The sequence below is a fragment of the Rhineura floridana genome, chromosome 3 (assembly GCF_030035675.1).
Source record: "Rhineura floridana isolate rRhiFlo1 chromosome 3, rRhiFlo1.hap2, whole genome shotgun sequence".
Taxonomy (NCBI): Eukaryota; Metazoa; Chordata; class Lepidosauria; order Squamata; family Rhineuridae; genus Rhineura; species Rhineura floridana.
This window is the reverse complement of record NC_084482.1, coordinates 60,155,679-60,183,336: the sequence shown is the minus strand read 5'-3', so window position 1 is coordinate 60,183,336 and position 27,658 is coordinate 60,155,679. Positions and strand designations below refer to the sequence as shown.

General features: G+C 41.8%; 2 protein-coding genes across 5 annotated transcripts in view; one reads left to right on the top strand and one right to left on the bottom strand.

The window, feature by feature from the left end:
• GGA3 (golgi associated, gamma adaptin ear containing, ARF binding protein 3) overlaps nt 1-12,753 on the top strand; it is a 49,897-nt gene extending 37,144 nt beyond the window's left edge. For both annotated transcript variants that reach the window (XM_061616139.1, XM_061616138.1), the window contains exons 11-17: nt 2,650-2,928; nt 4,130-4,197; nt 5,231-5,532; nt 7,280-7,545; nt 8,903-9,072; nt 9,597-9,707; nt 10,559-12,753. In XM_061616139.1, coding sequence (XP_061472123.1) covers nt 2,650-2,928; nt 4,130-4,197; nt 5,231-5,532; nt 7,280-7,545; nt 8,903-9,072; nt 9,597-9,707; nt 10,559-10,669 — 1,307 coding nt within the window. In that variant the 3' untranslated portion in view covers nt 10,670-12,753. The remainder of the gene's footprint in view (nt 1-2,649; nt 2,929-4,129; nt 4,198-5,230; nt 5,533-7,279; nt 7,546-8,902; nt 9,073-9,596; nt 9,708-10,558) is intronic.
• Nucleotides 12,754-13,276: 523 nt separating this feature from the next.
• Nucleotides 13,277-27,658, bottom strand: part of NUP85 (nucleoporin 85) — a 32,139-nt gene continuing 17,757 nt past the window's right edge. For all 3 annotated transcript variants that reach the window (XM_061616137.1, XM_061616136.1, XM_061616135.1), the window contains exons 9-19: nt 26,726-26,848; nt 25,136-25,267; nt 24,382-24,488; nt 23,997-24,080; nt 20,664-20,729; nt 19,000-19,151; nt 18,794-18,911; nt 17,005-17,105; nt 15,659-15,810; nt 14,804-14,890; nt 13,277-13,455 (exon numbers count right to left, since the gene is read on the bottom strand). In XM_061616137.1, coding sequence (XP_061472121.1) covers nt 13,357-13,455; nt 14,804-14,890; nt 15,659-15,810; nt 17,005-17,105; nt 18,794-18,911; nt 19,000-19,151; nt 20,664-20,729; nt 23,997-24,080; nt 24,382-24,488; nt 25,136-25,267; nt 26,726-26,848 — 1,221 coding nt within the window. In that variant the 3' untranslated portion in view covers nt 13,277-13,356. The remainder of the gene's footprint in view (nt 13,456-14,803; nt 14,891-15,658; nt 15,811-17,004; nt 17,106-18,793; nt 18,912-18,999; nt 19,152-20,663; nt 20,730-23,996; nt 24,081-24,381; nt 24,489-25,135; nt 25,268-26,725; nt 26,849-27,658) is intronic.

Here is a 27,658-nt window from a genome sequence, read left to right as displayed (position 1 = left end):
CCTTCTCCCAGATAAAAGTCATTATCAGGGCAACCAAGGCTGATTCAGTCCCATAACCAAATGGGTCAAGATAATCTGTTTCATCAGTACCTGAAATTGTTGCAATTATTATGGGAATCTCAGCCCAGTAAAAGCTGGCATTTCTAAGAGGAATCATTGTTTGTCCCAGTGGCAAAATAAGCGCCATCTAACATGAACTTACATTACAAAAGGCATGGCCAGTTCAGACCAGTTAGGCCATTGTTTAGAAGGCCTTAACTGGAGGATGCGTATTCAGAGACAATACAGAGAACGGGTCTCCATTCAAGGTTAACTGCAGGGGGCAAGACTCCCAGACATGGTAGATGGCACTGTCAAGCTACATCAGAATACAGGTGTTTATCACAGCACTATTAATGATGTTGGTGTTTGTTGTTATGTGCCTTCAAGTCGATCATGACTTATGGCGACCCTATGAATCAGCGACCTCCAGGAGCATCTGTCGTGAACCACCCTGTTCAGATCTTGTAAGTTCAAGTCTGTGGCTTCCTTTATGGAATCAACCCATCTCTTGTTTGGTCTTCCTCTTTTTCTACTCCCTTCTGTTTTTCCCAGCGTTATTGTCTTTTCTAGTGAATCATGTCTTCTCATTATGTATCCAAAGTATGATAACTCAGTTTCATCATTTTAGCTTCTTGATAGTTCTGGTTTAATTTGTTCTAATACCCAATTATTCATCTTTTTCGCAGTCCATGGTATGCACAAAGCTCTCCTCTCCTACAACACCACATTTCAAATGAGTTGATTTTTCTCTTATCTGCTTTTTTCACTGTCCAACTTTCATATCCATACATAGAGATCGGGAAGACCATGGTCTGAATGATCCTGACTTTAGTGTTCAGTGATACATCTTTGCATTTGAGAACCTTTTCTAGTTCTCTCATAGCTGCCCCCCCCGTCCTAGCCTTCTTCTGATTTCTTGACTATCGTCTCCATTTTGGTTAATGACTGTGCCAAGGGATTGATAATCCTTGACAAGCTCAGTGTCCTCGTGGTCGACTTTAAAGTTACATAAATCTTCTGTTGTCAAGTCCTGCTTTTGTGCTTTCCTCCTTAATTTTCATCAGCATTCATTTCAAATCATTACTGGTTTCTGCTAGTAGTATGGTATCGTCTGCATATCTCAAATTATTGATATTTCTCCTTCCAATTTTCACACCTTCATCTTGTTCCAATCCCGCTTTCCATATGATATGTTCTGTGTAGAGATTAAATAAATAGGGTGATAAAATACATCCCTGTCTCACACCCTTTCCAATTGGGAACCAGTCGGTTTCTCCATATTCTGTCCTTACAGTAGCCTCTTGTCCAGAGTATAGGTTGCACATTAGGACAATCAGATGCTGTGGCACCCCCATGTCTTTTAAAGTATTCCATAGTTTTTCATGATCTACACAATCAAAGGCTTTGCTGTAATCTATAAAGCACAGGGTGATTTTCTTCTGAAATTCCTTGGTCCATTCCATTATCCAACATATGTTTGCGATATGATCTCTGGTACCTCTTCCCTTTCTAAATCCAGTGTGGACGTCTGGCATTTCTCGCTCCATATATAGTAAGAGCCTTTGTTGTAGAGCATTACTTTACTTGCATGGGATATTAAGGCAATAGTTCGATAATTACTGCATTCCCTGCATGCCCGGCACCAGGTCATTCACAGAAAGAGAGAAGAGATAGGTGGAGCAGTCCCGCACAGTCTGTAGGGGGTGCTGAGAGCAGGAGGCCTGGGATAGGGTGGTGCCCAAGGGCCTAGCCATGCCTGGTGCCAGCCCTGAAAAAGTACTTTCCTTTACGATCTGGGAGAGAAGAAATTTCTCAAGAAATGGAAAAGATCTCCCAGTTCATACTGTCAACAGAAAGAATTGATTCATACAAGAATGCAGTGAAAAGTCTATTTTTAATGTAATGAAAATAGGAGAGGATTGTATATTCTCTTTTTTACATAGAGGTCTCCTTTAACAACATCTGAGCACACACACTCCTAGTTTCCCCTGCCTCCATTTCCCTCCCCTTTCCCTGTTGCCTCCCTTCTGCCCCAGTTTCTTTTATAAGTCTCTTGGGATAGGGTCTTGGACTGTGAAGCACCATGTGCATAGATAATGCCATGTAAATAATTAATAATACACTCTACCCTAGTGCAGTAGTTTCCCAAGAGAGGGACTAACCCTTTGGGTGAAATCTAACAGAGCCACAATGGGGCTTCTCCTTCCTCCTTCCCCCTGCAGCCCCTCACCCCAAAAATCTGCTCCAGAGATCAGAAACCAGAAGTCCCATTGCACACATGAAATTCTGATGCCCCTTGTGTGTACTTGGACACTATCCAAGGGTGCCTGTCAAGAAATTCAGATAAAGGTGGCCACTTTTCAGGACCTGAGTTTGTTGGGATAATGGTGTGCATGCTCATGAAGCTTGGAGGATTGAGAATTCATGTTAGATAGTTTACGAAACGATATCATGAAAAGTTTGAAAACTGATGCCTGGCATTACAACCACCATTGCCCTCCCGATAACAGAGCTCACTGTATAACTATCCTCTTGTTGGTATGCGTGCTTCTGCTCTGGCTTGTTGCATCCCTTGTCATCTTCTGTGTTCTCTCCTCATCACTGCAGGAAGTGATTCTGCCATTAACATCAGTATGCTCATTGACTTGGCGGGATTGGACATTTCTAGTACGCCACCGCCACCACCAATGCCTCCTACAGTGTTGACACCAGCACCAACATCAGCTCCAGCTCCGGCCTCATCAGAAATCCCCATCCTCCCGCCTCCTCCTCAGAACGTCGGTCACTCCCGGAGTCGTTCCTCCAGCCAGGCTGAAGTTACTCCCACTCAGCTGACTAGTGCAGCCAATTCCCTCTCCTTGCTTGATGAGGAACTGCTATGCTTAGGTAAGACAGGTGTGAACTGGAAGTGCTTGCTGTGGAAGGCACTGCCAGGTAGCTGCAGCAGTACATACAGGTTTGCCAGTATTGCTGCTGAGTGTCTCTGATGCCCAGACCACCACCCCCTTGCAAAAAAGAAAACAAATCTTTCTACTACTTGAGCTTCCTGGACGGAATTATCACTGCGAGTTACAGAGTGTGCCATGTGCAACCTTATCTATTCTTGGTATAGTACTGAATATGAGGTGGTTATTCATTAGCCTGGGAACATCATCTCGGAAGCTGCAGAACTTGGGCACCCCTCTGTCATGCCTAGATACAACTCCAGCTGGGAGCTCCCCTCCTTCTAGCTGCCATTGCTAAGGCCATCAAAGAGAAAAGCAGCAATACCCAAGTTTCCCTCCATCATGTAAATGTAATAAAATAAATAAATAAATAAATAAAATCATGCCTGGATTTAGCTCCAACTAGAAGCCTCCGCTATGCGTATGAAGCTAAATTATCCTGTGTTTGTATGACACTAATTATCTTTTGTAAGCTACCTTGGGAGGACATTGCCCTGAAAGGAGGCGTATAAATACTAAAGATAAATGAATGAATACCTCTAGTATGCAGACCTTGCTTACTGCTGCTTGTTACATAATAAATGCAATCTGTCTGCAGTTGGAGAATGGAACAAAATTAAGAAGCGAATCTATGAATTGGCCCGGTATGTGTCTTTCATCAAGTTCTTGTCAGTGGTGCTCCCCATTGGTGGAATGCTCTCCCCAGGGAGCATGCATGGCTGGTGCCATCACTCTCTGTCTTTAGGCACCAGACATTTATATATAAATGAGCATTCTTGGTTGTTTTTACTCTTTATACTTGTTTTCAGTGTTAGTTTCTGTAAGTCACTTTGAGTTCACCTTTCTGAAAAAAGCAACTTAGAAATGATGATGATGATGTTCCCAGCGAGTGGCTGAGCTGAATGCAGCAACTTCTCCTGTTGGGGAAAAGATGGTTTCATGGCTTAGAGAGAGAATGATTTCCCCAGGGCCACCCAGAGCTTAACTGAAGGGTGATTTGTACTCGCGTGGGTCTTTCTGATCTCAGTCCAACACTCTGCCCTCTATTTCACACTGGTTCTCATGGGAACTGCACCAGTGCACCTACTCAGATGTTTTCATATCTGTTCCTTCCATTCCCTAATCTTGAATCTTGTACCTAGGCCTGAATGATCCAGCTCCTGCTGCGGCAAAAGAATCTACCGAGAGCAGTCAGTGGAACATGTTCCAGGTACTTTGCTTTGTGTTAGTGGGTATACATTTACACTCCCAAGACGTTACACAGTTGGAAGGTCTCTGAGCCAGGGGATTGGTAATATATGTGAATCTGCCCCGGGCTAAACATTGTTTTCATTTTCTGGCTTGTGCTGTCATGAGGGGCGGCAGCAATAAAGACCAGCCTGCTTTTCCAAGTAGGTAGAAATCAGCCCCACCTATCCCATAACAGCTTCTCTAAGGAGTTAGGAGGCAAAGCCAGTCTGAAATGGGGTGATGTCTTTTGACCTTTAAAGCCCTTCGCAGCTTGTGACCGCAATATCTGAAGGATCACCTCTTCCCATATGTACCTGTCTGAGATGATTAATCCCCATTCTCCAAATGCCCCACAAGCTGAGATGCAAGAGGTGGCCCCTCATTTCCCCCCATTTATTTATTATTGCATTTCTATCCCACCTTTCCTCCAAGGAGCTCAAGGTGGCATATGTGGCTGTCCTTCCTCTCCATTTTATCCTTACAACAACCCTATGAGGTAGGTTCGGCTGAGAGACTGTGACTGGCCAAGGCCCAGAACCCTGGTCTCTCAGGTCCTAGTCCAACACTCCTACCACTATACCAAGCTGTACACTCATTTATGGAATGCTCTCCCCAGAGAGGCTTACTTGGTGCCTACTTTAATGTTTTTTAGGTGCCAAGCAAAACCTTTTTTTTATTCTCACAAGCTTTTAAAATCAAATACTTTTAACCCTGTGTGCTATGTTGAGTTTTAATGGGGCTGTCATCTCCCTTTCTGCAATTTTGTAATCTGCCATGGGATTATTAATATTTTAGCTTTCCTTTCTGTTTGAATTCTTTCTTACCGAATTCTGATTTTGTTGTTTTAAATTGTTCTTAACATTTTCTGTCTGTTGTTGAGATATCAACAGTTATTGGGCATCTGTTAAATAGAGTGAGTAACTAACTAAATAAATGAGAATCATAATGGGTGGGGAGTAAAATAGTTCTCAGTTTGTTTACAAACATTCATTTATCTATTTCCTCTGTTGCAGAATGAACCAGTGGATCTGGACTTCTTGAATCCAAAACCAGGTTCTGTTGCCTGCAACTCTGCAGTGAACCCTCTTCTTCCTGCAATGTCGCAGCCCATTTGTGGAACATCAGCATCTCTTGACTCTACATTCACGACTCCTCAACCTGCCCCTACCTCAGCCTCTTTCATATTCTCTGCTGGACCACCACTGGGCACTCCTAATACAGTGCCAGGTGCCCCTAGGTACCTTGGCTGTGCTATGGGAGGTACTGATCTGCACAAGATGGATCCAATAGCACATCTTCTGGATGAGAGCAAAGGGTGAGGTGTTTTTCTTCTCCCAGCTTGAAAATAATTGCTACTCTTACTCACGTTTTCCTCTCCCTCTTAGGTTAAAGACAGGGAATGGGGGAGGTTTCCTTACATCAGGAGTGGGAAACCTGTTGCTCTCCAGATGATGTTTGGCTTCAGTTCCCACCAGCCCCAGGCAAAATGGCCAGTGGTCAGGGATGAGAAGACCTGTAATCCAACACTTGGAGGGCCACTGATTCTCTACCCTTGCATTACATCAGCAGATATGAAGAAGTGTGGATAAGATTGAATAAATGGAAGCGCCTGCCCTAGGGCAGAAGATATTTGCATTTTTTCTAGCTCAGGGGGTTATGTTCCCTCTCATGCCCCGCGGGTCATGTTTGCCAGGTGGGTGTAGTCACCTCTCTCTCAATCACCTGGTATCACAACTGAAATCAAACCATGCAGGCGAAGGCACAGCATGCAAAGCGCCAACTCTCAGTTGACTGTTGGGTCTTCTGAAGACCTTCGCAAAGCACTCTGTAAGACCTGACAGTCTTTGCAGAGAACTTTGCACAGGGTTTTGCTAACACTGCAAGCCAGCTGACTGATGGTGCCTGTAACCCATTTTCAGCTGCAATAGGTCTCATATATGATATCAGGTATAGGGCTGGTGGGTGTCGCTTGGCCAAGATGGTCTTGTGGGACAAATGGAGAGACCTGTTGTACCTAATTAGGGCCTCAGGCTGGAGGCTTCCTACCCCATTCTAACTGCATTACGTGCTTAAAGTTCATTAAGAAATAATTTACGTGTTTGAAATTATAGTATATGTAGATAAATCATAATGCTTGGTACAACATAGATAAGAGCATATGGGATGACAGAACTTTATACTCCAGCACATTTAAGAGCAGTGTGGTGTAGTGGTTAGTGTTGGACTAGGACCTGAGAGACTACGGTTCAAATCCCCACTCAGCCAGGAAACTCACTGGGGGACCTTGGGCTAGTCACCGTCTCTCAGCCTGACCTACCTCATAGGATTGTTGTGAGGATAAAATCAGGAGGAGGAGAGCCATGTATGCTACCTTGAGCTTCTTGGAGGAAAGGTGGGCTATAAATCTAATATATATATAATACAAAGCACAGATTCATATAATTACTTTTGTAAACTACTGTAACCAGGTGGTGGTGATGGGGACATTTATTGTTCATCTGTATGACTTCTATGGAGTCTTACCATTGGAGGGGGGTGGGGATATTGAGCAATGGACAGAGAGACCAGTTACAGGTAATTGCAGCCCTATTTTGCCATTTCTTTGGATGTATATGTGGAACACATAACATTATGTCACAATAGGCCTAGTTGAGTTAAAATCAAACTAAATCTCAAAAACCAATGCTTGGGAGAAAGGTCTGAGATACTTAACATGACAACTTATCTCCAGGGCAATGACTTTTCACCTCATTTCGTGTTGCTACGATATCTCAATGTTTTGCCGCTGCAGACGAATCTTGGCATATTGGTACTCTGCTTCCCTAGTAATGCAGAATGCATTTATTCATTCATTCAGCACCATCAGTATGCATAGCATAGAACAAGACAGTGGTGGGCAGTGCTGAATTTTGAAATGACAATCATTATTTGTAACAGGGATCAGTAGTACAGAGCAAGAAAAAAAAGTAGGTACAGACTGGCTACTGGAAATGCTAAATTTTGATATTTGCCTTTGCTTGCTTTACTTTTTTTACCTATATTTGTTCTCCACTCTATTCCAGACCTTCACCTCAAGCAACTATAGGAGCCTCTGTGTTCCATGGAGGAGTTGCTTTACCTGCTGCTGCTTCTGCAACTCTGACATCAGCTTCAGGATTGCCAGTCGCGTCATCAGGAGTCCCTACAATCCCATACCCAAGTAGCTGCACTACAGGGTCAGGAAGCCCCCTCTTCCAGCCAGCCTTATTCCAGCAGCAAGGAGGTCCCCTGAAAGGACCTGAGATCTCTTTGGCCAATGTCCATGTTCCTCTGGAGTCCATTAAGCCCAGTAAGGCATCAAAAATCTTTTTAGTTCCTTCCCCCTGAGACTGGCTATGTGCGTTTCAGTTCATTAAAGTCTCTTTATTTTCATAACTTGGAGATACAGGAATAAATTATTTCCTTTTACTACCTGAGCTGTTGTCCTGAAGCAAGTCTTTTGCAAGTAGTGAGAGACAGGGATTTAGGAAATCTGCAGTACTGTACTGCATTCCCCATTATTTATTGTCATTTATTTATTTATTATTTGATTTATATCCCGCCCTTCCTCCCAGCAGGAGCCCAGGGCGGCAAACAAAAGCACTGAAAACACTTTAAAACATCATAAAAACAGAATTTAAAATACGTTAAAACAAAACATCTTTAAAAACATTTTTTAAAAAATCTTTCAAGACATCTTTAAAAAAGGTTAAAAACATATTGTTTAGAAAAAAGTTTTAAAAACATATTAAAAAGCAATTCCAACACAGACGCAGATTACACTCATACCCAAAGTAGGAGTGTCTCCCTTTGAGCGTGAAAAAGATCTTATGGTTAAAAGGGAAAGTGTTAGCCAGTGTTTGCTTAAAGTAGGGATGGGGAGGCTGTGGGCCCTTCAGCTGGTTTTGGACTCCGCTTCCATCAGTTGCAGGCAGCATGGCCAGTTGTCAGGGATGGTAGGAGTTGCAGTCCAATAACATCTGGAGGGCTGGAGGTTCCCTACCCCGGTATAAATGTTGGAACCCAAGGATACATCCTCTCTATTCTCACAGCTTTGTCACCTCACATTTTATTTTATTTTATTTATTTGTGGTATCTGATTGCAGCCCCATAACATACAGTACAGTTGTCTGCCCTTTGCCTTTGCCTCTGCTCACACATGTAATTCTTGCTTCCATGCAATGTGTCTGCTTAATGTTCCTTTTGCCATTCTATCCCTTTCAAAAGACACACACAACCTTTTATCACTAGAACAAATTTTATGCAGACTTGTCTCATTCACATAATATACTGTGGTGACACTAGCAGGATGTGGGGTTTAGACTACAGTGCAATATTTTAGATTCCTGAATACAGTTCAGCCCTGGGCAATGATCACATGCAAGAAAGGCCTATAATTAAGCTCTCAAGGATGGATTGGTATCTGGAGTGGACATCTCTCTTGAGCCAGGTCTGCCCCAGAGAGAAATACATACATATAAAAGGGCCTCCATACTTGCTTTTAGGAAAGATCTCATCAGAACTCACTGCAGCAAGCAACTTCTGTTCAGAATAGATGCTTTGAAACTTTTCTACTGAATTCTCCCAGCATCCCATGGGTAAGCCTGTGTATTCCCATGGCTTCAAATGTATTCTTGTGTCATGCTAACACCTTCTTCCCCTTGCAGGTAGTGCTATTCCTGTGACTGCTTATGACAAGAATGGTTTGCGTATCCTACTGCATTTTGCCAAGGAGTGTCCGCCTGGGCAGCCTGATGTGTTGGTTGTGGTGGTATCAATGTTAAATACAGCACCCCTTCCTATTAAGAACATTGTGCTACAAGCAGCAGTGCCAAAGGTAGGGGTACCAGGATGGTAATTCCCTAGCACCAATATGGGGAGACACCAAAATCCTCTTGTTTTTGGAGGAAGGAGGGATCAGAGCTTGCCATCTAGGGGATCCTGCTGGGTCTGGGGACTGAGCAAGAGGACACGACTTACTTTCCAGCTGATTCTAATGAGAAGCAACTTGTATACCACTTGCATGTTTTTGTTTTGTTTTTGCAATCAAGCAGTATATAAATTTTGTTAAATAAATAAATTAAGCCCCGGTCCCAAGCATCTTTGAATGGAATTAAATTCCACTGAATCAATGGGACTTACTTCCATGTAATGAGCTTAGAATGAAGGTGCCAATTAATGTCTCTCTCTCTCTGGCTCAGTCCACTAGACAAGTAATTATTTTTATGGTTTAGTCAGTGCTCAATAAATGTGTCCATTTCCCCAAATATGCTTGTGTTCAATAACACAACATCACTTTTCTGTTATTTGTGCACAAACCAATACTATCGAAGACTTTCTCCTTTGTTTTTTTACTTGCAGTCCATGAAAGTGAAGTTGCAGCCACCTTCGGGGACAGAGCTAGCTCCATTCAATCCTATCCAGCCACCAGCTGCTATCACCCAGGTCATGTTGCTGGCAAATCCTAGAAAGGTGAGGCAGCTTGTATTTCCAATTACTCCCATCTGTTCCTAAAGAATGGATGTTGCCATCAAGTTTCTACAAAACTATTTAGATGAAATCTTCTGTCTTTGCTCATTGTTGCCTTGAGCAGAGTGTGATTCTGCAGCAGACAGACCCTGTGCCCCGATATCGATGTTCGAAGGCAGTATATCATTGGGTCCCAAGCACGAGGTACCAACAACAGTGAATGGAGAAGGCCATCTCCTTTGGGCTTTTCTGGTGACCTTCCATAATCACCTGGCCAACTGCTGGCAGAAGACAAAATACTATGTTGTAGAATCAGACCACAAGTTAGCTCATGTTCTGAATTGGAAGTCACTATTCATTTGTGACTCCCAAAGGCAAAAAGAGTGGCACACATTTGGCGCTCTTGAATCTTTCTTGAAATCAGAGCAATGGGGCTGCTACATGTAGAATAAGAGGTGGAGAGACACATTGCTCACCATAGTTCTGTAATATATTGTATCAACAGATTACTCTTCTGTCTACTTTCATGCTTAGGGAACATGAAAGGATATTCATTGTTGGCTTTTCTTCTACATAATGCATTGCTGTCAACTTTAAAACTTTGTACTAAACTGGATATAGGATTTCTATGTTGTTCTTTCTCCAAGAATGTGATGCTCGAATTTGCAAAGTATGGATAAATAATTGCTAAACTCCGCTAGTGATCAGATAAGTCTTAATCCTTGTCCCCAGGATATTGCTCAGAGCTGTTGTCACATGCATCAAATGGCAAGCTGACAGCCTTCAGTCCATGCTCATCTCTTTTCTACTCTGTGTTGTATGCTGCATTACGTTGTTTTCCTTCTTCCTTGCAGGAAAGGGTGAGGCTGAGGTACCGACTGACTTTCGCACTAGGAGACCAGCCCAGCACAGAAGTGGGGGAGGTAGATCAGTTTCCCCCTGTTGAGCAATGGGGAAACTTATGACCCAGAGGCATCCCAAAGGGACTGGAATGAATGTGAAGTGGAAAGGGCGTAAGTGGTATCTGGCAGTGATATTGAGCGTTGTTTACATGTCCTGTCCACTCCACTTGTAGCTTTAGTCCAGAATGTTTCCTGCAGTCTGGAACATGAATGCCAAGCATGAACTTGTGTAGGCAACCAGGAATAGAGGCCTTGGATGGCTTCTTTACCTTCGCCAATCTGGTTCTATCTTCCACTTTGTTAAACTTGAAACCTGATCATTCTGGAGAGCTTTGCAAGCAGAAAGGGAGCACACCAGTATGCTCCCTCAGTGTTGGCCAGATGTCTACAAAGGGCTATGATGCCCTCCTAAGTTCCTTGGGGGCAGAGCCCTACAGATGTTCCTATGCTCAATTTTTTTACCTCCTTGGTGCCAGAACTAAGACAACCTGTAGGCTTGCTGAGCAATAACATAGGGTCCACAAGAGGAGTTTTCTGCCATGACTTGACACTTCATTTACTTTTGTAGGCAACATCTATCCCAAAAGCCAGCACAGCTCATACAGGTCAACAACAGCTGTGTATTTTGCACTTGTCACATGTGAACATAACACATGGCTGTGAAGCTGCTGCCTTTGATTTTATATTTCCAGCTGACTCTGCAATGTGTGCTTTCCTGGCAGCTGTTACATCTTATATGCACATGTCTCTATGGCAGTTTTTCCCCAGTGTTCAACAGTTGTATTCTGTTTTGAAGTAAAAACTGTGACAGTCAAAAAGGCACCGTTTCCATTGCTCAAAGGAAGAGGAGCATGAGGAGAAATGAGGGCATCCACTCTAGATGCAACTGTTAGTCAGGGTCAAAATGAAATGATGCAGCTGAGACCTTGATTCTTCTTTTGAAGGCAGTATTATTACTTAGGAATGTACAATGCATATAGAGCTGTAGGAAAACATCAGACCTGCAGCTAAGGGAAAAGAGAAGCCATGGCCATGCATGTGCTGGGTTGATTATACTCTATTTTATTCATTCCAAATATTAAGTGGTTAAGTGCAATTGTCTCCAGGAGGAGAGATCCCTGTGTTGAGGCACACAGACCTTTTAAAAGAGTAGTAGTATTCATAATCTGGCATATAAACCGTTAAGTGACTGTCACTGCTTTGAGTCTAGTAGTCGTTTCCTCCTTTCTACTGCAATTATTTTTTACCTAAAATATGCTTTCAAAAATGTTGAGCAGATAGCTTTTGTGAAATTATATATACCGTTGTCATGAACTAATAATCTTGCCTGGTTATGAACAGAAGGTTCTTTGGAAAATAAAATACTGAAGTAGGTTAAGAATGGCTAGAGGTGTAATATTCAGTACTCCTTGCTACGCTGTATAACTGGAGGTGGAAATCCTGCTAAAGCTCACTTAGTGACATTTTTAAAAAGCTGTTTTGCAAAGAACAGTTTGGATTTTGGGGATGCCTTATACTTAACACGGAACAATTGTCCCCTACAATGGCTTGAATAGCCACTGGGCTAAGGTTTTATAGACAGTACAAGGCAGTGTGCCAGGCTGCCAAAAGGTTCAATGTTTTGTGGAGAGTTCAGGTTTGTGTACATAGCTAGCAACTGTCTGTAAAGGGACAGTTATGATCCAGATGAACAAAAGGAGAGATTTGGAGGACAGCCATAGCTATGTTTCATTGATGAGAACAGGAGGGCATTTCTTCTAGCTGGTCCTTGCTAGTATTTTAGAGTCTCTGCTGTCATGTTTTTGCATAAGTCTGCCACAGCATATCCATAGGCTTCAATGCTATATAGCTTGCCTATAAGCAAGTCACTCTTTCTGACTGAGCAAACCAGAAAAAAGCACAAGTGCTTTCTGCTGAATGGCTTTCTCAATGTCAGTGCTGTTATACCCACATTGTATAAATCCAGCAGCAAGATTCCATAGCCTCACTGTGTGGAAATGTACTGTTACAAGCTTCAGAAGTTATTTATGAATGTTACTTGTTCATAGGCTGAAGTTGCAGCTTCCTACCAAACACTCAAGACTGTAAATATGTCTCAGAAGTACTTGTTCTTCTGCACGTTCAATAAAATTGCTTTCTCTACTCTGCTTCCACTTGCAGTCGCCTCATATTAAGAGGGCGTTTTTCTAATTCATAGGACTCAGCCACTCACTCTAGTTTCTTACTAACAATAGTCATAATATAGACAGATCCTTCAGCTGAACAAAGCAGAAACGTTCTGTGACTAAATACTCATGAGTTTAGGAAATGGGGGGCGTAAATATAAGTTGTACAGCAGCTCACAGACAGAATGAGGAGAAAGCAAGGATACTGGAAATAATTTTCAGTGCCTGTACATTAGAATTACAACTGCCTCCTGCAGAAGAAAAGTTTTAAAGACAATTTTTTCTCTCCAACTCTGGGTGAATGGAACAGACTTGGGTTGATTTTAAATGGTCAAATGGACTAGTTCTAGACCTTCATGATTAGGTCCATCAGGAGGTTGCTTTCCATAAGTTATCTTAAGTTGTTAAGTCTAAGACAGCAGAAGCTGAATTTCTGTTGAATTCATTGGAAAAGGGAATTACCTGTTCTACAGCTATATGTACAAATGACGATTTACAAGATAGGTGCAAACAATGACATTTATTCCTAGAAAAAACAGCCATGGTATGTACAGTAAGACAATGAGCAAAGTTTGTGAGCTGCTCTCATGATTCTTCCAATGTGCCTTCTTTCACAATGGCCCGGGCAAGGTTTCGTGCTAGAGCGAGTCTTAGTATTTCCACCTTCATTGTCTCAGCATCATCCTATAAACAAAAATCAGACAGCATATCCTGGATTTTACTTTCCTTCTCTGGCTTTTCATAATGTCCTCTACAGACAACAAATGCATATTTTACAACAAACAGATAGTCCCAACAAAAACTTGGCCACACTTAAGACTCCTAGGACAAATTTTCTATTCAAAGCTACATCAGCCATTATAAAGATGAGCTAGAAGATACGTACTTGAAATTTTTTTTTAGCAATTTGTATTAAAGGTTCAAATTATAAGTTTTTAAAAAACTACATATATTTATTCTACTATATTATGTGGCTTTCTGAAATGGAAATGGACTACCTTTAAGTTGATTCCCACTTATGGCGACCCTATGAACAGGGTTTTCATGGTAAGTGGTATTCAGAGATGGTTTACCATTGCCTTCCTCTGAGGCTGAGAGGCAGTGACTGGCCCAAGGTCACCCAGTGAGCTTCATGGCTGTGTGGGGATTCGAACCCTGGTCTCCCAGGTCGTAGTCCAACACTCTGACCGCTACACCACACTGGCTCTCATGTGGCTTTCTACCACACTTTATATTTGAGCTGATTTCAGATTCATAATCAGAAAAATACGCAACTGCAATATTAATCCAATATTACCGGTCCTACACTTGACATTGTGTGTGTCAGGCAAGTGGGCAGACTAGTTGGTGAAATTGGGGAGGTCTGGTGGGCCAGATTAGGCATATGGCTGGAGGCTCCCCATATTGAAATATTCTAATCTACTGTCATTTAAATTGGTATTTCCTGCATGAACCTCCAGACAGCTCATTTTTCTGGCATCCGGAAAGGAACAGCTTCCATTTGGTATGTATTCAGCACATGGAAGTATCTGTGCTATGAATACAAATGCACGAAACAGCATTGCATGTGAAACTGAGTCTCTCTGGGTTTCTTTTCCCCAAATGGTCAGTGATGTTCCAGCCTGCTAAAAATGGGCACACATAATGCAACTTGCTCTGAGTTCCTCTGTTACTTTACTACTTCCAGGCCCAAAATTCTTTTCATTGAAAGTCCTCTCAGGCTAGGAGGATCAGTGCATGTTTCCTCTGCTGTTTCCTTCTTTTCTCAAACTGCATCACAGGTGAGAGAAAACTCAGCAATTCCTCTAAGCCCTCTGCACTTGTCAAAGGGCTAAAGGAAGAGACAGAGGCTGCATTCACATATCATGGTAAAACATAGCTAACTGTTTACAGTGAACATGTAAATAGCTTTTGCTTTGCTGCTCCTCTAGCAAGAGCAACAAACCATATGTTAAGGACAAATTAGGGATTCTGATTTGTTTCGCACCAAAACAATCCAGGATATGAATGCAAGGTCTGGGAACAGGATTACCTGGAGCTTTTGTTTTTTTGATTCTGCTGCTGTCACATCTTCCAGACATTTCATCAGTTCATATGTCTGATCAGCAGAGAATATAACCTAGAAGAAAGTAGCAGTTACCATCATACAATTGCAATTTCTCCCAACATCTCTCAGAGGTGCACTTCCAAGCCTCAACTCTGTCTGTGGCAGGTCATAGCATAACGCATAAAAGGTGTAACCTCAGCGACCACTGGAGAGAAAAAGCTGAAATGAGTTTCTATACTGTGTACACCCTTTGGGTCTCTCTGCCTAGTTGTGGCGTTTAGGAAAAGTCTGGTATAGTATCCATGAAAGCTGGAAGGCCCTGTTGCATCTTGACAGCTAGGTGCTGTAGGTGAGAGCCAGATCGGATTGATTTCTGTAGACTACCATTTCTATTATCCCAAACTGAAAAGGATTTAGACTTAGCCAGCTTGCTGGAAAACAGCCCCCTGAGAAATGGGCAAAAGTCTCAAGGGAAATCATACACTGCACCATTTCAGAGCAAGCATCAAGGTTAACTGAATCCATCTGCAGCAAGACTAAGCTCTTAACAGTAATGAGCCTTTTTAATAAAAAAAGCAGATAATGAAAGTGGAAGATTACACATCCATCTCCCCTATGAACTCTGTAATTGCTAAAATTCCATCTAGAGTGCCCTTGACAGCTAATCTGCTGTCATTGTTTGAATCTTCTCAACAATAGGTCAGTTGTGCTTTTACTGAAAGCTATTTAGAACCACAGAAACATATTCTTTCCCATCCAGTTATTAGTCTTTCCAGAAACAGAGGGCATTCCTTAAACAACCAGCACGGGCCAGTAATCTATTCTTCAGAAATATCTTGCCTCTTTCTGCTCCAGGAGTGGAAGTGCATCAGTCAACAGGGTCATCCAGAAGGAGCAAGGAGCAATACGAGCTGTCATCAACATTAACAGCAGCTTAGCTGCTGCAAGGAACTGCTTCTCACCATACATCCGATGAAATTCCCGGTACTTCCCTATATCCAAATATAAAACCAGCCCTGTCATATTTGCAGCATACCACATGTTGACTTGTAAAGCCATTTCTCAGTCTTCAATCCATAAAAACTGCATTAGGACTACCTAGCATTTGTGTCATTAGATAAACTGAAATTAGTGAAGGCAATCCAGTGAAAGTCAGCAGCAACCAACAACTACCAGAAAAAAATAGTTAAGTCCCATTCATATCAATAGGACAAATCATGATTAACTGATACTGGATTATGTCCATAATGCAGAGCAGGCTTCACCAACCTGGTGCCCTCCAGATGTTTTGAACTACAACTCCCATCAGCCCCAGCAAGCCAAAATATCTGGAGGCCACCAGGTTGGCAAAGGCTGTTGTAGAAAGCAATAATTATATTTAGAGAAGTCTTTAAAAGTATTTGCAGTTATTTGTGCAAACTGGGACAGCTTGTAAAGTCCTGAAAATCTCAGCTTTTGTTTAGCAAGCAAAAGATCTTACCAAGACCTTACAGTTGTGGAGAACATAAAGAAAAACATGAAAACACGGGCAGAAATCCAGAGGGTAAAGGCTGTTTCTGTTCTCACTTACACACCCTGTCAACTTCAGCATTAAATACTATACTTCTGCACCTAGTACATACACACTTTCACAGATTAATTTCTCCCATTTCCCCTCAAAGTGTCTTCAGGCTGAGAAAAAGGCTTTGGCTGTGTCATCTATCCATTTCTGTTCCATTTCTGTTAAAAAAGGAATGGCCCTGTTTTAATATTAATTCCCCTGAATGCTTGGAACCTCCACTGGGTGATCAATAAGGTAAACTTAATCCAATTCACCATCAAACTGGTGCAAAGCAAAAGGATCTATTCCTGTGGCTGTTTGAGCTGCAAGCTAGCAACTTTAGCGGTACTGCATCTGGAAACATTTGTTTCCTATGAAGGTTTCTTTAAAAACACAGATACCCTCTATGACATAAGGAGGAAACAGATTAGAAAGCCTGCCTATTTACTTAAGGATGAGTTACTGTTATGTCCTCAAGTGACGCATGACTATAGCAACTGGATTCATTGTTGATTGGTTCTAAGATGTGGAACTTTCATTTCAAGATGAGTTGCAGTCAAGTTTCCACTAGTAGCGGTGTCATCACAGGACATTCTTACACATCATACCATTCCTTTTAAAAACAGGCTATAAGAGTAGCTCTCACCAAGAAATGTCAGTCGATCACTAAGCAGCATGGATGGTCCCAAGTTGTCAATAAGGTCCAAGTCTGAAAAAGTGCCTCTTTCACAATACTCCTTCAGAAATCTAAGGGAAAGGATGGGTGGGAAGATTAGCATTCATAACAATCATTATGTACATACTGCTACTTCGTTTCAACAAGTCCTCCTCTTACCTGCAAATATAGAGATTAAACCAGCTATTATGAAGGGAATTGGCTTTTAGCATCTAGAACATGGTTTTCCCAAATGTCTAATAATCCAGTCACGTATCTTCCCCTGAATTAAAGTGAGAGGCACACTTCATTCTGACTCTTCATATTATTTTTTGGAAAACCTGGAAGGGTAGAAGTGTATATAATAACCCACCTTCAAAGGAGCCTCCCCCCTGCCCCCACGTTTCTTCATTTGTTTTCAATGTGCCTCCTGAATGGCGAAGCAGAGAATTTTTACAGAGATTTGGAAAAGACAGTTTCGTCTAAGGGCAGGTCATTCTGTTGTATCTCTGCACTGGGAATGACTGAATGAGCTAGTCACAGCCATGGCAAAATTATCCATCCCAAGCAGAGGCTGATTAGAAAGAGGCAAAGGCAGGGCAATGAACTGTGCAAAGAAACAGCAGGTGAGTCCTTTAGGCTCATAGGAGCCTTTAATTTTTTTTATTTTAAAAAAAATGATTAAATTTTTTAAAATACTTTTTAAATGATTTACAGGCTAGCCGTTGTAGCACAACTTGGAAATTATTGTCCAAGAATGTGCCCTTCCTATGAGGGTTTCTTTGTTATTAAATAGTAAGTGGCAGAATGGCATTCCAGAAAGCAACCCAGAGGTGGTAAGGCATCAACTACGGGATGACTATAGTCTTGTCTCTCTGCCTGACCAAGCCCCTTCAAGCAGGAGCAGGAAATTATTACCTTTAAAAGCTTTTTCTGTTTGCTTAACAAAAGCATTTCCCTCAAAGTGACAACTTGCAAATAGGCACTTGGATTTGCCATGAGAGACAGCACAGGACTGTGTGTCTCTATAAGTAGTTTCAGAGGAATTCCAGCCTCAAGCTACTTCCCACTTATTATTATTTATTACATTTATATCCCACCTTTCTTTCCATGATAGAAACCCAAGGCGGCTTACATATGGTTCCCAGGCGGTCTCGCATCCAGGCACTGACCAAACCTGACCCTGCTTAGCTTCAGCAGGGAGCTGGCCTCATGTGCCTTCAGACCATAGCCTGGGACCTTTTTAAAAGAGAGAGGAACCTGGGACTCTTTTAAAAGAGAGAAGACACCTCTTGCGTGTAGTATCTGAATGTTGATTGTCATTAGCATATTGGTCACAGGTATGTTACACCCTAGGAAGACTGGGACCCCAGTTTCTATAGTATGCATCACAGAACTACACTTTTCACAACTACACACGAGAGTACATGACTTCCATTAGAAGACAGAGCTACACAGTACTGGCACAATATCCAGTGGTGCTGTCTTGTATACACATTAATGGCAACACTAAAAAAATGCAACAGTGTTCCCCAAACAGCTGCTCTGTGTACCATTGTTGGCTTGTGGCAATGGGCATTATTAATACCTTTTGTCAGATATTATGAACTCTGTATCTTATCCCTCTTTGTGAGCATGAACAATCCACATCTTAACAGCCAAGATGCAAAAGCCAGTTCTGAATGAAGCTTTGTCATCCCAATAGCCAGATTATTAAAAAAAACAGATCTCCCTTACATTACTGAAGCTTGACAAAATGGCTCTCCTTATACAAGCCTACCTGTCTGATATGAGGGTAGCAAATGCAGCATCCTTTGCCCGGATGCTCCAGGACAGAGCAGAGCCAAGGCGATTGTTCCGGACAGCTTTCATGGCCATGATCTTACAGATACTACGAACTTGGAAGGAAAGAAAAGAGATACACTCAGTAATTGGAATTTATACTAGCATACTACTGTATTTTTTAAAAAATACAGGAATATTTACCTTGTTCATTCATCATTCTCTGTTCACAGATCCTCAGTACTTTGAGGGCTTTATGCTCTGTGTCGAGAGGGATCCGTTCAATATGATGCTCCAAGTATGCTCTACCATATTCTGGACAGTGGTCAAAATAGTCTACTGCAAGCTGCCACAAACTACAAAGGAAAAATACAAATGATCGAATAGCTCTTTTGGGGATGCAGTTCTCAAAGAATAACATTAGAAGCCCCTTCACTACAGCACTACAACACATTGGCCATGAGCCAGAAAGGTATCTACATACTTTCTGTGCATGCACTTGAACTCTTTCTAGATCTTCCTTTGCAGAAGCTGCCCTCATAGAACTACCAAGTTCACAAAGCAGCTTGAAGTAAGAACTTTTTAAAGAAGAAATTTAAAGGAGAACTTGTATCAGTGCATGAACATAGATCTCCCTTACATTACTGAAGCTTTTAAAAGTTTTTGCCCCCTTTTTAATTCTAGGGAGGTTAAAAAAAAGTAGCATGGGATTCTGTGGGAGCAGTTTCTAAAACGAAAAGTCTGCAAAAACAATGTAGATGTATGTGTGTTACCCTGAATCATGGTCCCTTGTCCATGCATAAAATCATGAGAACTGGAACTTTTAAAATTCTGACTTTCACTGGTTACATAATCTTATAAACATGGTAACATCCCATTCCCTAAAATACTCTGTGAATTCAGAAGCCACTGAAAAGTGTTTTTGTGGTACATGATTAAACCTTAAAATATAAAGTCAATAACCCCAATCCAAGGTATAGTTAATTGTATCTATGTCCCACTGAACAAATGAGACTCAAGTTAGTCATAATTAATTTGTGGCATTGACTTCAATGAGACTAAAGCTGGAACCCTAACCCCACCTACCTGGGAGTAAGTCCCAATGAATTCAATAAGACACTTCTGAGCAGACATTGATAGGATTGCGCTGTTAGTCACAATTAACTTTAACAGAAGCAGATATATTTAGGAGCCTGTCTCCTGAGTATTTGACCAATTAGACTTGATCACTCAGGCTGATTGATAACTATACCCAGGATCCCATATGAACTCAAGAAATTTGGATTAAGAAGTATCTTCAGCACACAAAAGTTAAACAATCCCTTTTTTTGCCTGGATTGCTCCTCTACTCTGGAATCCCTTATGCAAGGAACATCAAGAATTCTCACCAATCTGAAATGCAACATGCTCTACAAGCTGCTGGAAAGTAAAATGAGCATTTGCAAGTAAAACATTTTGGTGCTCAAGCCTAATATGAAGGCATACATGACAGAGCTCTTTGTGTTCTTGCAGCAGGGGAACCTTAGATTTTATTCTTTCCAAGAAGCCATTTGACGATAATGGCTATTCTAAATACTACCCTGGCCTCCTTTCTTTAAGATGGGAGAGAACACTGAAACAATTTAGTCCACCAAGCAGAATTCTGTTTCTCTTAAATAGTGTATTAGTGAAAATATATTTTAAATCTGTAAGAAGAAAGGCCAGGGTAAAACTTAGTTATCCGCAAATGACTTAAAGGACTGTTGTGACCTTACATAACCAGTTTCCTCATGTGTCAGAGTCATACTATTCTCCTGTTTTTTCCTTCAGAATAGCTCTTTTTCTTCTGCCTCACAATACTTTAATTTTAAAATAAGCAAGATCGCTACCTGTGATGGGAAAAGAGTCCAGAAGCATATTCCAGCAGGAGGTATTCACGCATATTGGAACCAAAACTGAAAGAAGAACACATTGTAGTAAACTTCCCAGTACCATGTAATAACGTCCATTAAATTTTGGGCCGCTTCAGCTACAATCTTTTTATTGTCAGACATCTCAAATCCCAGTCTCCTTCTGTGTCAACATTACTTCTGCATTGTTAAGAGGAGTTCACAAATGTTTCATATTCTACAAATAGTGACATGAGCTAAGACTAACCATTACTAAGAGACAGCTTCCATTCTGTGCCACGAGGGACATTTTTTTAAAAAAGGGGAATTATCTTCTCTCTCCTGGAGAACTCTAAAATCACTCAGACTGAAAGCTTAAGTGCAAGGCTGGGTTTATAGAGAAGGCTTCTGACGTTTTCTTCTTCCTTAGCTAAGTGACACAAGTCACACATCTACGGGAGAAGGAGCAATAGAGGCTTGGAGTACAGAGACCAAGCAACCCTTGTCTCCTTCACAGCCTGAGCAAGTTTCAGCTCCTCAGCCGTCTCTCAGTTAAGTAGGATAGGAACGTGTGGTCCTCCAGATACTGCTGGAGTCCAGCTCCCATCATCTCCAGGCAGCATGGCCAACAGTCAGGGATGGTGGTAGCTGTAGTTCAACAACAACTGGAGAGACACAGGCTTCCCATCCCTGCCTTTGGAGCCCACTCCCAGGAATGGAGCTACCTCCATCACAGGCTGAGCATATTCCAGCTGCTTGGTCCCACTCCCTTGCCACCAAGGTCCTCAGTGGAAGCTTCTGCTTAGTAGGCAGTAGCCAAAGTCTAATATTGGAGACGACCAAGGGAAAAATTGCCTAAACAATCCTGGTTCAATATGGACACCATGTTATGTATTATTATTAATAAATTAATTACAATTATTTATATCCCGCATTTCAGGATCCAAGCTTTCCCCAGAACCTTACAAGTAACACAGAATTACGTATTTTATAAACACAAAATATTAACTCATTAAAAATCATCAGGATCCTTTCCACAGGACACTTGATAGTAGATTGCCCTGGTGGCAAGGGGAGGAAGGGAAAGTCCAGCAGGACCCTCTCCTGGAATCCTATAAAGTGGGATACAAGTATTATAAATATGAACACATGAAGCTGCTTATACTAAGTCACTGCATTGGTTCATCTAGGCCAGAACTACGTACTCTGACTAGCAGCAACTCTCCAAGGTCTCAGGCAAAGGATTATTCTCATAACAGCTGCTAGCAGAGATCGTTTTAACAGGAGACACTAAGGATTGGACCTGGGACCTTCTCAATGCAAAGCATGTCCTTTACCAGTAGTGTAGCGGCAAATGTAGAAGTTCAGGGTACTCTATGACAGCCCCCTTCTAAGATTATACAACCTTCTAAGATTATACAATAAAATGAACTTTCAGTGTCTTACTTTGTATGGAATACATTTCCTTACTGATGCATTGCAACAATCAATGCAGATCTCCGTGTGTTGCCTTTCAGCTCGGTCTACTATTTTCTATGCAAATGTACTAAGATGCTGTAAGGTAAAAAAACTTCCTCTGCTGAGTTTTCCTTCTTGGTTGCCATACTAAGACTCAGAGTAACTACATTTGGGCAGAGCTTATGAGTGTTAGGAGGAAACTTAAGCATGGAAACTCCTGATCCTAACCTCTGGTGTTGGCTGCACCACACCCACCCACAGAGTTAGGCATATTCATTTGTGTTTCCCCTTACCATGAACAACACATACCTATACAACATCATTAAAAGCTAAATCACCATCACATACACACACTCCCCCCCCAATGTATTCTCTCTCTCTTTCCCTTCTCCTCCCTACTACTCTTGGCTTTGGACTGGAACAAAACCATACATCTTCCACCCCCCGTTTTTGCTGCTGGGTTGAGAATAAGATCCTTATTAAAACACACACACACACACACGAACTGGAAGCTGTGCAGCACAGAGAATAAGAGAACCTCCCTTTCAGCCCAAGATCTCCCCTCCCTTACTCCTTTTCCACTTCCCATTGCTTGCCATCATCATCTCCACACTCTTTAGTCCTTCCCACCCACACCTTCTTCCACAACAGATGTCCTTAGGAGCCAGTAAGCTCAAAAGAGGTATTTTGGTCACTGAGAAGACTCTTTTCAGTAGCTGCCCTGCTTGGTTTCACTCTGACCGGCTCCAATCAGCAGGAAAGGACACTGTAGACATAGGGACCCTACTTGGCCCCTGCTCCCAAAAAAAGTAAGGGGTCTGATACCCCCTGTGACCCTAGACTACTACAGCCATTTACCCCTGTGCTATGGTAACTGCTTCCAATGGAAGAAGAATAGCACACACTTTACTCTGTAGATGGAGTTAACCTCTGGCAGGAAGGCTTTTGCTATGGCTTCTTCCCTACTTTCCCCCTTGTAGCTTACATTGCTTACAGGAAGGGAAAACAAAAAGTGACTCAAGACAAGTCTGCACTTGTGACTTTTGTAACCTTCCCATATGACTTGGAATGCTTATACAGTAGAATGCTCCACATTCAAAACCCTGCCATTCTTTACTAACAACATGAACTGTTAGACACTCCAAGAAAAACAATCTCTCGTGAAAAGATCATAGTAGCTGTTGGACAGTATGCAGGAATACCAGACAATTATTTTGGGCAGAAAGTGAGTGCTTTATTCAAACAAAACTACAGTGAAAGTTTATAGTTTAACAATCCCATTGAGAGCATAACAAAGGCACATGGATTTATTTAGCAATATTCCCTCACACATACCACAGGAGTGCTGACAGCTATCACATAGTTTATGTGATAGCTATCAGCAGAATTTTAGTTTATTTTGTCATCAAAAGCTAGTATAATGGCCAAGAGTGATATGCTGGAAGTCTTCAGTTCAAATCTCACCTCAGTACATCAGATAATCTTAGGCAAGCTACTGATCTCTCAGCTTCAGTCCTACATCTGTAAAGTGAAAATAAAACTGGCCTATCTTACAGGACTGCTCTGGTATTATTGAGATAATGTAGTTGAAGCACTTCAACACTTTTAAAAATGCTACAAAAATGCTAAGCATTATTTTTAAAAAAGAATTTAAAACTACACAGCCTTTAAAACTAAGCAAAGGCATTTAAGAATCAATTCAGTTTTACATGTCAGTAACACTATACTTCCCCTATTGGCTTCTCTGCCAGCATGTTTGCCTTCCAACTGTCAGCCACCACAAGATTATCAGGGACCTTCTCAAGCACCATCACTCACAGGAATGTTTGGCCACTGATAATAAAACAACAACAAAACAAAGGACAGACAACTCACTAAAGGTTGTGAGATTGGAGGAGATTGCAGTGATCCAGTAGGTCTGTCAGATGGGCTACAAACCACCAGTTGCTCAGGGCAATGCTGCAGACATAAGGAGGGAATATAAAATTTTATTTTAACACACACGTTACTTTTTACTCTGAAAAATGACAAGCTTTCCCCACCCAATTTAACAACCATTATTACTTTTAATGGAACTACATTTTTCCGTGCATGTTCTTGCCACTAAGCTTTTAGCTTTAAAAGGCCTTCCTTCCTGTCTGCCCTTATTTTCCCACTACTGTATTTGCAAGAATTTATTTGTCCCTTAAAGTACTCATGATTCTAGACTTGAAGCTGACAGAATTCTGGTCAAATGATCTAAAACAAAAATGACAATCACCTGCATTCTTTAATCACTTGATGGATATCAAATTCAAAGGCTGCTAGCAAGATGCTATCTAAAGGCTCAGGGCTGCTTTCTCCTCCCAGGAACAGGTCCAGGCTGGACTGCAAAAATACACAAAGAGATAGGAGATACACAAAACGGAAGATCTGTGTGGCTACACCAGCTGTAGCTATGCTCTTGAAAGACACATGGCAGAAAGGATACACAAGAAGACTGAACAAAACATGGACTGAAACATGTGAAACAGAATAGCCTTCACTCTCTCAGTAAGAGTAGTCACAACATCTAGTAAAGAATTCTGCTACCACTGTTGGACCTATAGAAATGAAGCTAGTTGCTTGGATACAATCCAGCAGCTTCCTCGAGTAAGTTGCCCATTTATAGTCAGTAGCATTAGCCTTCCCAAGTCAGGACTAGCACAATTAGGAAATGGGATGAAGGCCCTGCTTCGGTAAGGTAGAGTTTGGCCCAATGTGTGACAAACTTTGGAAGATTTTCAAACTTTGCTTCTTAAAACCCCTCATGAGTACTGGTGGCAGGAGGGTCTGTTTTGGACACACCAGACGCACTTGTGCATTGCTCACACACAGTCCCTCTGGTACAGAAGCATCACTTCTTTCACCCACTGTCATGGGGAGCTAGAGGGTAAGGGATGGAGCAAGGGGGCATCATTATTGGCTGCTTTTTGGCTTGGGTGGCAGAAAGGCTGTGGATAGTTCTACTCTAAAAGTGGTATTTCCCAACTCACTTGTGCATAGAGATGGAGTTCCACATGCTTCACGGTAGGATGACAGTACAACAGCCGGGTTACCAAAAAATGGTACCAAGTAGTCATGAGGTCTTTCTTCTCTAAAATGGTGCTCTCATCACCCAATAGAATCTTGACAAAGAAGAAATAAACACCTTAAATGCTCCTTTCACAGACCCTATAAAACACTGATTGGGTATTTTGATCTCCAGGAAGTTCTATTTGCTTGGGTGACTTTAATACTTCATTAGTGCTAGCTCCAGAAGATCTGATCTGTACTGAACTTGATGTCCAATTAGCGTAGGTTCATTGGAGGTCCCTGGAGCACTGTCTAGTTTCAGCCTGTGGGATCAGGTTCAGTTATTGCAGCCTGAGGACACGGACAGAACATTTGTAGTGGTGAGGCCAACTATATGGCCTTCAGACCCTTGCCCATCACAGCTGGTGAAATCTAGGAGGAGGGGATTGATTGGGTGGGATCAGGGAGTGGTTAATGCCTCAGTATGTGACAGAGTTATGCCCGCCTTGAAAAATACAGTGGTACTACTCAAAGGGTTGGGAGCTAGAGACACTGCACTACAGTAGTTCCACTCCTATCTCCAGGACTGCTACCAGAAATAGCACTAGGGGACTTTTGCTTGACCCCATAGCATTTTATTTATTTATTATTACATTTCTATCCACCTTTTCTCCAAGGAACTGGTTCTCCATTTTATTCTCACAACAACCCTGTAAGGTAGGTTAGGCGGAGAGAATGTGACTGGCCCACAGTCACCCAGCAAGCTTCATGGCTGAGTGGGGATCTGAACACTGGTCTCCCAGGTCATAGTCCAACACTCTAACCACTACAGCACACTGGCTCTGTCTTGTAGGGTGTGGGATTCCACAGGGATCTATTCTGTCTCCTGTAATATTCAACATCTATAGGAAACTGATGGAAGCTGTCTTCCAGGAATCTCAAGCATGGTACCATCAGTCTTGCTTTCTCCACTCTATTTGAATCAGGAAAGGCTGTGAAGGTAAAGGACTGGTGCCTGGAAGTAGTGATAAGCTAGCTGGCTAGGGGCCAATATGCTGAATCTGAATCCTGAGAAGATGGAGATGCTGCTGGTGAGTGGTTCTCATTTCTGGGAATTAGATGAGCAACCTGCTGTGGGAGGGGCAGCAGAGGCTGCTACAGCTACATTAGCAGCACAACCTTTCAGTAGAGATCCTCACTTTAATGAACAGCCACAACTGTTACACGTTTCCGTGAATGTTCAGCTTTAAGAAGAACATTTCTATGATTTTATAGCTCAGGTCTCAGAGCCCTTCACTCCACCCAACTCCAATTCAATCCATCAAAAACACTTGGTCCTAGTCTTTTTGTTGGGTTTATTAATCTTATAAATGGGCAAAATCAAGTTATTGATGTATTGATGACATGCCCAAGATTATATATATGACAAAAAAGAAAACAGATCTAAAAGGTTCAGCTTTAAACATCTTCCTTTGAATGCTTCATGACAATAAACTCATATAAAACCTGTACCCAAACTTTAAACCCATCACTGATTCACCCACAACCCTTCATTTTTTGATCTTACATACCTTGCAAAGGGTTTCCATGTGGGGATTAGAAGCAAATGTCCCATCTTTTAGGAACCGTTGACATTCCTCATGCCAATGCTGCCATTTCAGCTCCATCTCTGTCAAAGTCTGGGTGTTGCTAGGCTGGAAAGAAATATATAAACATGCAATTTTGTTTCCTATTAAAAGATCTCTCTAAAATTGTACTTTTACACAACTGTCCATGAAAATAGAAAAAATGTCCCTTTTCACTGGATAAAACAAGCTGGAACTCCAAAACAGAAACTGTATCAGCAATCTTCTCTCTTGGAACAGAGCACTACAACAGGACAACTTTAGCTGACACCTCTGCCTACACTTACAAAGAATAAATTTTATTAACGTTAATGGAACTTCCTTTCACATACATATTTTCCTCACTATTGCATCTATTGTGGAAAAATAAAGATCATAGCTCAAGCCTAGAATCGACTCTCTCCTTGAAGGTTTACCAAAGGTATTTATAACAGAAACAAAATAAACTAATTTCCTACAACAACGAAACCAATATGAAAAAGATTGATCTAGTCCTCATTATTGCACCATAGTGCAGTGAAACAGCACATGATGCAGAAAGCCCCAGTTTCAATCAGTTGCATTTCCCTTTTGAAAAGATCTCAGGGAACATGGCTTGGAAAACCTCTATTGAAGACCTTGGAGAGTTCCTGCCAGAGTTCCTCAGTAGTACTGAGCTATATAAACCAATGGTCTGTCTCGGAATAAAGCAGCTCCATATGTTCAGAAAAACCCATATGAGCACCGGCCATGTAGAACTTTACCCAGGCCTTCACAGCTTCATAAACTAGAGTTGAAACCCTAATCAGGATTGTGTGATTTTGTTTTTACAATTTTTAAATGCATGTGTGTTTTTAGTCTTATGTACATTGCCCTGGGCTCTTCTGAGGAAGAGTGATA